Source organism: Xenopus tropicalis, chromosome 8, assembly GCF_000004195.4.
Source record: "Xenopus tropicalis strain Nigerian chromosome 8, UCB_Xtro_10.0, whole genome shotgun sequence".
Taxonomy (NCBI): Eukaryota; Metazoa; Chordata; class Amphibia; order Anura; family Pipidae; genus Xenopus; species Xenopus tropicalis.
The window spans coordinates 109250239-109263862 of NC_030684.2; the positions used below are offsets into that span (position 1 = coordinate 109250239).

At 39.7% G+C, this 13624-nt stretch overlaps 1 protein-coding gene across 7 annotated transcripts in view; it reads left to right on the forward strand.

The window, feature by feature from the left end:
- capn3 (calpain 3) overlaps window positions 1-13624 on the forward strand; it is a 48602-nt gene that overhangs the window by 10700 nt on the left and 24278 nt on the right. For 4 of the 7 annotated variants that reach the window (XM_002935335.5, XM_004917239.4, XM_031890824.1 and 1 more), the window contains exons 2-3: window positions 7433-7502; window positions 12157-12275. In XM_002935335.5, the coding sequence (XP_002935381.2) occupies window positions 7433-7502; window positions 12157-12275 (189 nt within the window). Of the gene's footprint in view, window positions 1-532; window positions 1028-7432; window positions 7503-12156; window positions 12276-13624 lie in introns of those variants that run through there. The other 3 variants (XM_031890823.1, XM_031890825.1, XM_031890826.1) reach the window with 1 other exon arrangement.

The window sequence follows — 13624 nt, forward strand, 5'->3', positions numbered from 1 at the left end:
CTGTCATCACTAAACCCCTTTATTCTCCTGGACTCTTTTCTATAAATAATGTCATCTATTCTTCCATCTATTTAGCCTCTTTGTTCCCATACAGAAATAGTATGAAGTAAGCTAAATGGTTAGGAGCAGTAGGGCCCATTGACACCTGGGCCCACTGGGAGTTTTCCTGGTAATCTGGTGGGCCAGTCCGACACTGTTGATATCCACTTGGAATGTGGCACACTAATACCAGACTGTATGTACCACAATCACTGACGTTATGGAGATGCAAAATATGATTGACGCATGGACTACAGGGCTTTATTAGCTATAGACAAAAGCCCAGGGAGGATCCCCTATGTACTCATTCATTGTATAGGCTTAGTGTATACTGCCTTTTTGTAACAGTGTCATATACTGTTGGCAGCAGTTTTTTGAAAAGGATGAATGAGTTTTGCTGAGACAGGACAAGTCAGGGTGGGATTTGTTTAACGTGCCACTCACCTCCCCCCCAAAAAAAGCACATAAGCAAAACATTAAGCAGGCTTTGCTTTATTATGAACACACAGCAGCATACTACATGCTTTAACTGCAGCCACTGAAGCAGGATTCTTATAGAACGGATTCCCATCGAGGCTGTTACAGCTGAAATCACTTGTATGGTATTAAACCAACCATCCAGAAGGGAACTACCAGCTGGGCTGTGTGCCTAGTGCATCATCACCACCATTCATTTATTGATATAGCTTCAGTATAGCTAAGTGTTTGTGTCCCCCGATAAGCCTTACAGGGAACCATGCCTTTCATGCCAGCGAACTCCATATGTGACCGTGCCATACGGGAAAGAGAGAGAAGGAATGGAGATGGAGCACTCGCCAAACCAGTTAAATTTGAAAATCAGGACTTTGCTACTCTAAAAAGCGAATTTGTTGGCAAGAAGAAGCTGTTTGAAGATCCCATCTTTCTACCTGCTGTACAGTCACTGGGCCAAAAAGAATTTGCTCAAAAATCTACAAAACTGAAGAATATTATCTGGAAAAGACCCAAGGTTGGAAAATAGTTATTTGTGTCTTTTGCATATTTATAAGCAATAACTACCTTAAAAGTTGTATATTTATTGCCCATAACCCCAACTTTATTGTAGGATTCCTGGCTTTAAAGATCTGGTACCTTTAATCAAGACAGAAAAAGAGTCAGGTTCATTTATAAACACTGGGCAAATTTGCACCTGGGCAGTAACCCATGGCAACCAATCAGATGAAACGAGAGCTAATCACTGATTGGTTGCTCTGGGTTACTGCCCAGGTGCAAATTTGCCCAGTGTTTATAAATGAATCCCACACAATCAGTATTGCAGTGTGGCATAAAGTAATACAAACTTTCCAGTTCTATATCTTTAAGACACTTTTCTAAAAGCTGTACTGCCCTACTATACTCTGTAGGGTGCGCTGTTGAGGAGCTGGGATGACTTGGCTTGCCCTCGGGGGCTCTGTGCCAGATTTCAGTGGTATCTTTCCTCCAGTATGTTTCCTTTCTTAGTAGGTCAAAGCTAAAATAACAGAATAAGGTGCTTCAGATAGGGCAGAAAATAATGCTGGCAGCATTAGTAAGGTCAGTTATGTTTTTCTAGGAGACTGCAGTTTTAATAACGAAAATCACAATGTAAAATAACACTAATTAAAAATGGTAGCAATTAATTGTGCATTTTGCAGGTATAGTCTTACTTTCTCTCTCTTATACTTTACCAGACAGCTATAATGCACACATAATATGCAGGGCGAGAGGTAGCTTTTACTTTGTTAATGGATCACTGATGGGGCAGGGATGATATTTGCTGTGGTCTTCTTAAAATATTTCTTTCATATCAAATAAAAAAGGGAAAAAAATCAGCATTTATGTGGTCAAAGGGGACCTGTCACCCAGACATAAAAAGATGTATAATAATAGTTCTTTTTAAAATGAACATGAAGCCCAGATTCTTTTTTAAACATCCATATCCATGATAAACATATTTAAATATCTCAGCTGTCGATCATTTATTGCCTGCTCTACCTCCATGCCTCAGGCACAGCAAACACTGGCTGCATGTTGTGACTGTGAATTCCAAGACTCAAGGAAACAAGATTTAAATAATTTATATAGAGTAAGTTCATTTTATCACAAGCATAATAAAAAAGGATTTGGAATTAATTTGTAGGGTGACAGTTTCCCTTTTATGAGTAACTGGGACAGCCCTAAAGCTGGGGTACTCTGCGATCCTCTTGTGTGTTGTGATCACCAAACAAGTGTATGCATGTATGTATGTATGTATAACTTTATTTATATAGTGCCACAACGGTACGCAGCGCCATGTGCCATGTGGTATGCGACACAGTAGGAAGGAGGTCCCTGCCCCGTAGAGCTTACAATCTAAGTGGATCATAATCCAATTTGGCCACTAACATGGTGCCCCAAATCAGCATGATCAAAAGGTTTGGCCTGCGGGCCAACAATCGAATCATAATGAGGTCCTATAGAAGCCCGTTGGGAGAGCACCACATCAAATTACTGATGCCGTCCTCAACCAATGGGAATTTCAAACAATACTGATAAATATTTGGCTGATTTTCAGAAAGCTATTGGTCAGGCAGATATCAATCGGACAGGTCATCTGCAGAGCCCCATCCTGACTGATCAATGAATGATACATTGACAGTATTTAATGCCTGGTATCAAGGACAGTAGCACATAATCATGCTCCATTTACTTTGTACTTTGCCAACTACAGTAGATTAAGGATTTTTATGTGTACATTTTTAAAAAAATATATATATATATGTATGTGTGAGTGTAATGAGTGTTTGAATTCTTTCTTAAACAAATACTGGCACACAGTTCAGTCCTAGTGATTCTGCAATTTACTGATCTAAACTGAAAGTTGATAATATAATATCCACTGTTCCCAGCCAGCAGGGAATGTTTCTGGTATGTAGGGTCACTAGAAACTCTAGCTGAGGATCCGGCTAATTATAAGGCAGGAGTATAAGACCCACCTGCACTGTTCCATGTATTAAAAGCTTAGGGCAGTAAAAGTAAAGTGAAGAGTGCTCTTGTGGCACAACGTAATTTACACCCTGTCCAAACAGAGTCATTCCCATGGTTAGCTCACACAGCTGACATATTTACTAAATTTGGGGGCTGCAGTAATAAAACAGAAGGAGATGAGAGTGCCATTTTGCAGGTACCCTGGGCAAGCAATATGGCAGTTTGACCACATGTATAAAAGCAAATATGCAGATACATTCTCAGGGCCGGATTTCTGTTTTGGGCGCCCCGAGGCCGCCCCTGTCGATAGCCCCCTCCCCACCTGTGCGCATGCGCGAAAGCGACCCCACCAATGCGCATGCGCTCCTTTAAACTCCCAAACGGAGCAGTGGGGAGAGGTCCCGACTGCTCCGTATGGGAGCCAAATTTAATTTTTTTTTGCGGCGGGGCGGCATGCAGCCCCTAAACTTCTGCCGCCCTAGGCCCGGGCCTTTGTGGCCTCTCCACAAATCCGGGCCTGTACATTCTGTTCATATTATAAGTTATGTGCTTAGACATTACTCCATAGTAAACGGAAAAGAGATAGAAGCAAGATTACTTTTTAATTAAGACCAAGAAACAATACTTTTTTTAATGAAGTATAGCCAAGGTTTTCTCTGCATGTTAATAATGGTGATATATTTACATGCTCTGCACTGTCTTCACAGTATTTATAGTTTTGCTGTCACCTAGAATTATGGCACTTTGCTGGGCACTTTAGCTTTACCGATCAGAGATGTTTGATTATTCCAGTGTTTGTATATCCTTTGTAGTGTTCTTTTAACATTCTGCATTGTTTCTAGACAGTATGTTTTATTTACAAATAACATTCATTTTATTTTGTTGGGTTGTGACCAGCAGTTCTCTCAATGTTAGGAGTTGCATAATGAAATAAATGTAATACTAAGTCACTTTCTAATATTCATTTATATAATGCAAAGTTATTTGTAAATATAATTTCTATTAAAAGCAGTATCTGCTTTCTTCTTTCTGACTCTTGAAACAGAGTAGCGTAAGTCAGTTATCTCCTGAACATGTTAATCAGCTGCCTTCCGCTACAATTATTAAGGAATCAAAACCATTAGTACACTGAATATAAACAGTCTGGCAATAGCAATTACATTTACAAAAACCACTAAAAATAGTTATGTGCAGAAATCTAAACTAAATGTACCCACTGAGATACAGTCAACATGTATGTTTGCCCACTGGGTTCAGATGATAGCCCAATAACACAATTAGTTTTGGTGTGGTGCAGGCGTTGGAACACACTGTGCACGTGTAGGGATCAAGGGGATTTGAGCTGGGATCCTTTTTTATAGACACACTTGTGAAATGGATAATAGAAATAAAATGAATAGGAAAGTACCATAGAATATTTTGATTTTTTTTTCTCCATTGCCTTCTAATGAATTGCCAATTCTAAGCACAACACACACAGCTGTCTTAGCGCAGATACCTGGAATCCCAGCTATACCATATTTTAAATACCAGCTTTCAACAAATCTTTTAAAATACAGCAAATAGGAGCAGACATTGATAGTAACAATTGTTAGGGCTGCTGAGTTCTTGTTTGATCTTTTACTGTGAGGCATAACTTGTTGGTGTTGTATAAATAAGTTATGATAATAAGGACAGCAGAAGGCTATCGTGCTACTAAAGAATTCTAATTCAAAACAGGACTGCCCCCCCAAAGAATAAGTAGAATTATTAATGCATTCCTTCTGCCTAAGCCATGTGTTGAGGCCCCCACATGCCAATGTTGGCCTTGTTATTTCAAATCACCAATTTTTATGAATTCTGCCAAAGTCCTGTGCGCAGTAAGCCTTCGGTGACATCATTTGATGCATTTGCACATGTGCAGGTATAATTTTTGGCTTTGGTGGCGATTTTGTGGATGCTTGTGATGTCACTTCCAGAAGTGCGCTTAACATACGTGATGTCACTTCCAGGTATTGAACCGCATTTCCCCTGAACACTTAACCTTGCAGGTTGACAGCTCTGTATTTAAACTGGATGGTGCTCATTAAAAGACAATTAATTAATTGGGGTTTTGGGTTGCTCCCTTTAGCCAGTTATGGGGGACAGTGTTATACTGTTGCCACATATATACAGTATATAATGGTGTTGTGTTCAGAATGGAAATTGTGCAGGTCTCACTGGTAATGTTTAAACAACTTATTAGAGCTCCAACATGGCTCCAACATTGATACGCTACCTAAGGAAGAATAATTAAAGCATGTCTAAATACAGTATATAGGGAATGCTCAGTCTGCAGTCTTCTAGATGCAGTTGAATTTCAACTGTAAGCTCTTCTTCTGTGCTTCTCAGTGGATGTTCACACTGGAAGACTGTGGACTAAATATCCCAATGTTTGATCTGTCTAATATTATTTAGTGGTACATATTCCTATTATTACATGAAGGATATCATAGCCATGGTTGAGAGAAGGTGCTGTAAACTGTAGTCTAACAAAGCAAGAGATGTACAGGTTGGACGGAAGTTTGCTGTGAGTTCTCTTGATGCCAGTTAGACAGCCATTAAACAGATGTACTCTGCATGTAACAACTGCTAACATGCCATAGCTAACACCAGATATGTCAGCAGCTGACTGGAAACATTTGGAAAGAAGCCATTCTGCTGACTGGAGGCTCATCCTGTAGAAAGATTTCATTTAACTGGACCGCTTCCTTCCAGCAGAAAATCTTTATACTCGTGCTCTTACTCTTGAACTTCTAATCTAATTATTTACTGGTAATACAGATACTTCTACAACTTGATTTTGTGTCTGAGGTTTCAAACCAAACCAGTTATTGCAATGAAGGCTTTCAGACGTATGTCTTGCTGAGCTCCTTGCTAAATGTCAGAGGACGTGGTCAGGATTAGTACAAGATTCTTTTCAATGTTGCTGCTAATGTTAAGATATGGGACATTAATTCCATAGTATCACGTTGCTCCTTGCATTAGCTATACCATTGGTGCCCATTTGAGCACTGACTAATAAAGCAATTTTAATGTTTTTATGTAACATTTCTGATTCCTGTTTAGGAGGGCTATTGTAAGTAAATAAACTGCAGTTACTAACTTTCCTTTCTAGATTAGTGCTGCCTTCTTGGAAAAAGAATTGCTGAGTTTGCCCTGTGCCATTGTGTAATGCACATTCTTAGAAACTAGAAGTTCTTGTGCAACTTCACAGAACCACTGTGACAAATTAGGAACTGGAATTGCAGCCTTGTACAATTATATCAGTGCTTCCCAACCACTGGTTCATCATGTTGCTTACAAACCCTTTGGATGTTGCTCCCAGTGGCCTCAAAGTAGGTGTTCATTTTTGAATTTCTGGCTTGGAGGCAAGTGTTGATTGCATAAAACCCAGTTTAAAGCCAAACAGAGCCTTCTGTAGGCTGCCAGTCCACAAATAGCTAATAATTGTTCTTATTGGCACCACCAGGAACCATTTTCATGCTTGTGTTGCTCCCCAACACTTTTTTTAATTTGAATGTGGTTCACAGGTTTAAATGGTTGGGGATCCCTGAATTATATAATCAATAGAGTCTAATAACTGAAGCAGAGGAAAGGTTTTTCACCCCCCTCACTCCAATGGTGTAACTACCATGAGGGTATGGCTGCACCCAGACCCACTGCCCCACAGGGCCTGCAGGGGGTACATCTGCACAATCTTCTACAAGCAGTTTTAGTTCTGGTGCAAGTTTTCCCACAGTGCTGTAGTTATTGATTCATTTCGATTAATATCTATTATAGAAGGATGTTGGTAAGTTTGGTGCCCCTTTTTAATATGGTTCCATTGCATCTGTTCAAGGTTGAATACACAAAAAGAGTGTCCTGTGTATGTTTTTTTTATGTAAACCCTCAAAACAAATTGATAATTGCAAATTGCAAATATAAAATTGCTCAGGGCTCACTTCCAAGCACTTTTGCAATTTACATTAATGGTTTTATAGTATTGACTGTTTTTAAATTGCTAATACAATGAACTTCAAATAAACTTCAAATATTAATAGCACTTACCCTTCATTTCAGCCAACTGGCTAGTCAGAGGCTTTCTCAATAGACTGTTCCTATTTTGTGCATATGCAAAAATCTGGTACTAGTTTATACTGGCTCTCAATCAACTATGTCTGATATCTAAGGGAGCTAAAGAAAAACACCCATATTTAATAAAAGGCATTAATTTTGCCCAGTAATAGTAACCCATAACAATAAATAAGATGCTTGTTTTTAAAGAGGGGACAAGCTAATTGGTTGCTATAGGTTACTGCTCCTGGACAAACTTAGTGCCTTTTATTTTATAACCCCCCAAAAAAATGATTTTGTTTGAGAGGAGATATTGCTTCACACTCACTGTATGGTTTCTGTTTCTTGAACTCAGGAAATTTGTGAGAATCCCCAGTTTATCCTTGGAGGAGCAAACAGAACTGACATCTGCCAAGGAGATTTAGGTAAGATTTTCCACTGTCAGTATACTACTGTAATTCTACAAAAATAATACCTTAAAAACAACCACAAAACTACTACCATGAAAATCAAATGTATCTGTACTCATAGCTATTTTTAGGTGGTAACTTTCTGAGATCTCCAGTCGGATTACAACAATGGGACTACAAGCTGTGAAAGTGAGGGCAATCTGGAGGGTCCCAAACAAGCAGATAAGCTGTCTGAAGGTCCCGAATCCGCAGAGTAAATCTGGCCTTGTATGGCCCCCCTTAAAGGCAGATTTAAGCTGCCAATTCAGACTGATTTGAACAGTTCCCTAAGCCTGGTCCCCTGTTCTCCTGACTACTTTGACTAAAAAATAAACAGTAGTCGGCTGTCCTCAGCCTGCCTTCAGCCTGCATCCTCCAAATCCCACAATGCTCTGCACACATGATGTCAATAAGGAAAGGAACATCACAGTGCAGTGCATTGAGGGTTATGTAGTTCCTGCATGCTGTCTGTAAGCTGTGGAGAAGTTTTTACAACTTTTAACATCAGTGTTTTAGTCCCTCCTCCCCTGCCAGGATATCTAATGATGCAGAAAGAGAAGAATTTATTTGCAAGTGAATAATAGCATATTAAAATTATAATAAATAATACTTTTTGAAGGAACGGATTACAGTGATAGGTATATTAGGGGTTTCTGTGTTGTGTGGGGCTTGTTAACAAATTTTCGTTTGGAAGCTGGAGTTCCCCTTTAATATTATTTCCAAGTTATTTACTGTTTATGAAGTTGGAGGTGTATGTTATTTGACCAATGAGTCAGAATATCCTATTCTCTATCTGTAATCTATCTCTATGCTATATTTATAGTATGCACATATGGAAGAAGTAATTGAAAAGTATGATATGGGAATTATGATGACTACAGAGCAACTGGAAAAGACCATTTCACCTATATGGTTACATTCGCATAAGCTATAGATAAAAGCAGTGTCAGACTAAGGGGGAACGCTCCGAGCGTATTCTCGCTGTTTTTTCCGCGCTCACGCCTGTGCGAAAAATTCGGAAAGGCTCTGCCGCTGTTTACAATGGTCAGTACGAAAATTTTGTGACTTTCGGATCGCCAATACGATATTATCGTGAGTAATACAATTCGTGGATTAGTACATCTGCCCCTAAGTCTTCCAGGTCCCACCAGAGAACCTGATACCCTGGGTCCACGCTATTAGTATAGCGAGCTGGAGACAAAATGATAGAGATTTAATGTTTAAAGGGTGATATAAATGGATGGGCTTATAGGAATTCTTCTAGTCTGGGTCCCACTAGGGACTGGGTTTTATCCCAGAAATCTTCTAATGAGAAGAGCAGTAACATCACTGTTACCAACTTTGTCTTATTGGTGTGAGCCGGAAATATGAGAACCAATATATCAGGTATGAAAGGAATGAACTGGTGATGTGCAAGTAAAGTCCTATTATGTTTCTACTGACCCTAGTAACTGGTGGCTGCTTAAATCCACCCACAGATTATATTGTCCTGCCTCAGTGCCTGCGGTCAGAACTAAAGTTTTGGGCAAATAATGTTTATATAAATAAATTATTGCTAAATTGGTTTAAAATAAAAATGTAGCAGATTTTGGCCAAGGCATGGAGACCTGTATTTTTATGAATCTGATTCAATCGTAGAATTGATCAGGAGATCAGTAGCTTATTGGAAACATATAGGAATATGTACAATGTGCTGTTAATAATTACTCCTAAAAGTGATGTTTTAGCAGGTATAAAATCAGACTGATGACTTAAAATAAGTGCTTAAATAAAAACACAGACTTGAGTAGGACATGGAAGTCACGGCCCATCAGTGGCACTGGAACTAACTGAGCTCCTCTAAATAAAGAAGAAATTGTGTGTTCCTCATACAAGGGAATATTCCAGAAGGAGACAGAGTATTTATGTAAGAAGCATTGTCATTAAATTCATGGGGCATTGTTCAGCCTATGGTTAGCTGAAACTATACTGAGAGTAGTACCTGTAGACAGATTCCTTAGTGATGGGTTATAAAAACTGAACTTATTATGGGCTTTTTGCTATATGCTTTCAGTGGATAACATTGTCTTCTGATTTTTTTATATGAAACAAGATCACTGAGGAAAATAAAAAAGATATATCATTATGATATCCAAAAGGCTAAATGTCACAGGTTCTCAGTGTTTACTGTAAATAGCAGGTAGCTTTCCAGGTCAGCGGATCCTGATATTGAATCTCAGTCAGTCTGTCTAAGCTAATTACTTAATCCATTATTATTTAATTTGGCTGCATACAGAAAGCCACACAGACAAGTCTGCTAAACAGTAAGACTGGCCTGCCAAATACCAGGCTTGCCATAGTACCCACTGAGCCCCTAGCTCTAGCAGGCCCCAGCCAAAGACAATTCCCATCAGCTCTTTTATATTTTCACATATTTGCACATAATTCAAAAACTGTGAAAAAAATGAATGATGGAGACCAATTAATAATTTGCTTGTAATTGGCCTTTCTATAACATACTAAAATGCAACTTTATGGGATATAGCCTCCCCCTAACCCGGTGCTTTCTAGATAACTGGTTTTTGAATAAAAGATCCCATACCTGTATATATGATGGATCAAATCTCTTGCTTTTGTACAGTATTTTGTATAGAGACTAAATATATTTCTTCACTGCAACAGTGTTATTTTGTATAAGAAAATAGGTCAGTGTAGGCAGCCATTACTGTCATATGAACCCTGATTATAAATATATCCAGCACTGAAACTGTTGTATTAGGTTTATTAAGTTTTTGCTACCGTAAGTAGATTTCTCCCAACATTTGCTCAGATTGATAGTATCTTGTACATTTTGCTTCCACGCTAAATTGTTGTCAAGATTGGTCTGTAGATCTTTTTTGTTTCAGTAAATGAATTATAGTTTAATTATTGCTTTAACCCAGAAATGAAACTATGAAATGTGTCGTCTCTTGGCTTGTGCCTGCAGGCATTTTATTGCACAGTAATTCTCTGTATGAGTACAAGCGAGGAGGCACGGGCTGCGTTGGGTTTGATTGATTGGGCTTGCTGGGATACACATGCGTGCCGCATTTACATTGCTCACTCAAGTCAGTACATCAGCCCGGATTGTTGGCTGTCTAGATACAGAACGTCAGTGATATCACATGGCAACGTGTCTGTAATGCCATCTGTCTTGTGAACAAACATCTTACAGCCGCAACAAACATCCACTTTTCTTCCTTTCAGTAGCGCTTGTCTTATTTTTATGCCTTCCTTAATGGGGGTACATGTCCCTACACTTTCTTCTATGATTTCATAGAGAACAAGTAACTCTTCCATTCACATTTCATGTGGCTACTTTTGTTCCTGTTCAGTTAGACAGGCAGGGGCGGGCCAAGCCTACCGGGAGCCTTGGCAACCCGGTCGGCTAACTCCGACCACCTCCCCGCCCCCCCGAACAGCACATGCGCGCCAAAGCACAGGCGGCGGTGCAGGGGGGGCAGTGCAATTAGATTGGTCATTGCCTCCACCGCTAATGACAAGCGGCGGAGGCAATGACAAAGTAGCACTAGGGGTAGGCAGGAGAGGCTCCTGCCTGGCGCCCCCCAATCATTGCGCCCTAGGCAGCTGCCTCTTCTGCCTACCCCTAGTTCCAGCCCTGTAGACAGGTATAAAATATCCAGAATGCATGGGACCTGGGGTTTTCTGCATATGGGGTCTTTCATAATCTGGAGTGCCTTGCCTTAAGACTGCTAATAAAACCTACTACAGGTATGGGATCCCTTATCCGGAAACACATTATCCAGAAAGTTACGAATTACAAAAAGGCAAATAATTCTAAATATGATTTCCTTTTTCTCTGTTATTATAAAACAGTACCTTGTACTTGATCCCAACTAAGATATAATTAATCCTTATTGTCCTTATTGTCCTTGTGCTAAGGGGTAGATTACCCTTAACAATAAATAGCTTCAGGAAGATTCAGGGCAGGTCATAGGCATTCACTTGCCTTCAGGTTGCCCCCCACAGTTTGTGAACCATGGGGCTACAATGTTGTAACAGTGGACAGTGCTGATTTGCCGACCCTTATTGCGAAGGGCTTAACTAAAAGTGGGAGGGGTGTAACCGGATAGGCGCTATGTCTGGCCGGAAATAGACTCAGTGGATAGAGCATTTCTGTTTTGGTACATTGGGAGATATGCTAATATTATATATCAATAGTTGTATTGCTTAATGCACTTTGAAAACTGATGACTGGGAATACTCTCGTTGCTGTGCAACTTTATCATGCAGTGGGCCAGTGCAATTTCATTCAAGAGTTACTTTACCATGGGTGGGAAACAGTCGCCCTTGGTAACATTATTGTTTTTTGACCCAGAATTTTTTCTACTGATCCTGCTCCCCACCCCCTTTGTCCTGGTTTGAGCCTTCTAGGGGAGTCATATTGAATGTGCTGCAGCAGAACCAGAAGCACCCAAGCACTGGGCCATTTATTCTGAAATACTGATGTCATAGAAAGAAAACTCTAGAGCTCTTGGGCAGACTGTGGGCCACATCCAGCCTGCAGTTCTCCATGTAAACAGTCCAGCTACAGTAAGTTATTAGTGAATAAATGTATTATATGTTTTTTATTCTCTTTTATTCATTTCAGGGGATTGCTGGTTCCTGGCTGCCATAGCTTGTCTGACACTCAATGAAAAAGTCCTCTTTCGTGTCATTCCTCCAGACCAGAATTTCACAGACAACTATGCTGGAATATTTCATTTTCAGGTGTTGTGAAAATACATTTATTTATAGAAACCTATATTCATTGTTTCCATTCTAGCGTTTTGCATTTATTCATGTAGCTGAGGTCAACCAAAATAGTTCCGTAATTGGCTTGCCCTTTAACCAGCCATCATATGAGATCTGAGATCTGCCAGAACAGAAACTTTAAAAAAATATAAATGTCTCCGTGAGATTTATTCCAGTTATTATGAATGAGGAATATTCTGCAGCTTAAGGTGGAAATAAGGTCAAAAAGGTCCCTCTTTTTTACTGGGAAAATCTGGTTAAAGGTACAGTTTTCTTTTAAAAAAATCTTTTTCAAATGGTAGACTTAAAACAATATATAATTCATATATATGAGTTGGAGGGGCTAATAAAACCAAGTCATTTTTTAAACATCATTTGTAGAGAATAGAAAGCATATGTTAAAAGTCATTGGGGCGCAATGTCGTAAAAGTCAATAATGAAAAAAAATGCGTAGTGCGAACATTTATAAGTTTCACTATATAATATAGCTTTGTGAAACTATTTAGAGCCCCTATCTGCCAATGGAAGAAACATTGTGAATTTTATAGTTTGCACCTGGGCGCAGTGTATGTAATAAAATATCTTACTGAAAAGGTTCTTTTTGTGCAGAAAAATATGCCACCTATGGACAGGTCTGACAAATGTGCTAAGTTTGTATGTATAAAGGTCTAATGGGGAATATTATATTATGAAATGAACAATTTTGTTATTGTTTATGCACATTTGCTTCCATTTTTCCATTATCACAACCCTTGTAAAGGTGAAGTGGCCCTTTAAGGGATCTCCACCTGGAACAATATCAATCCTGGTAAATACATGGAAGATACTTGCCATTCATTATGCCTTCATGCTTAACAATCTGCTAGTTAAAGTGGTCATACAAGGGCCCATCGGGTATGCTCTCAAACTGATTGGGCCATAGACAGAGCAGGCAGAGCGTGTACCAAGGGTATGGTCACCTTGTTATGATTGTTTGTGTGGCTCCTCTTCCTTTTTAATTTGCAAAGGCATCCTACACTGGCCAACACTGGCTATCACTGGATGGGCTCAGTTCTAGAAACACCCATCGGCTTTAAAGTAATCCACATTCTTCACATATCCCTCACTCAGGGGAGTAGGGTTGCCACCTCTGCCATTTGTAGCCAGGCAGGAGGTGGGCAGTGACATCACAGTGACAAGGAAGAGACAAGGCCGTGATGCCACTGGGCAGGGCTATGACGTGGAGATCAACGCTTGGTCGATTGCTTTGTCAGTCTCAGTGAGTCCTGCCCAGTTTTCCTAATTTGGCAGCAGGTTTTGACCTGGATGGCCCTTCCAAAAACCTG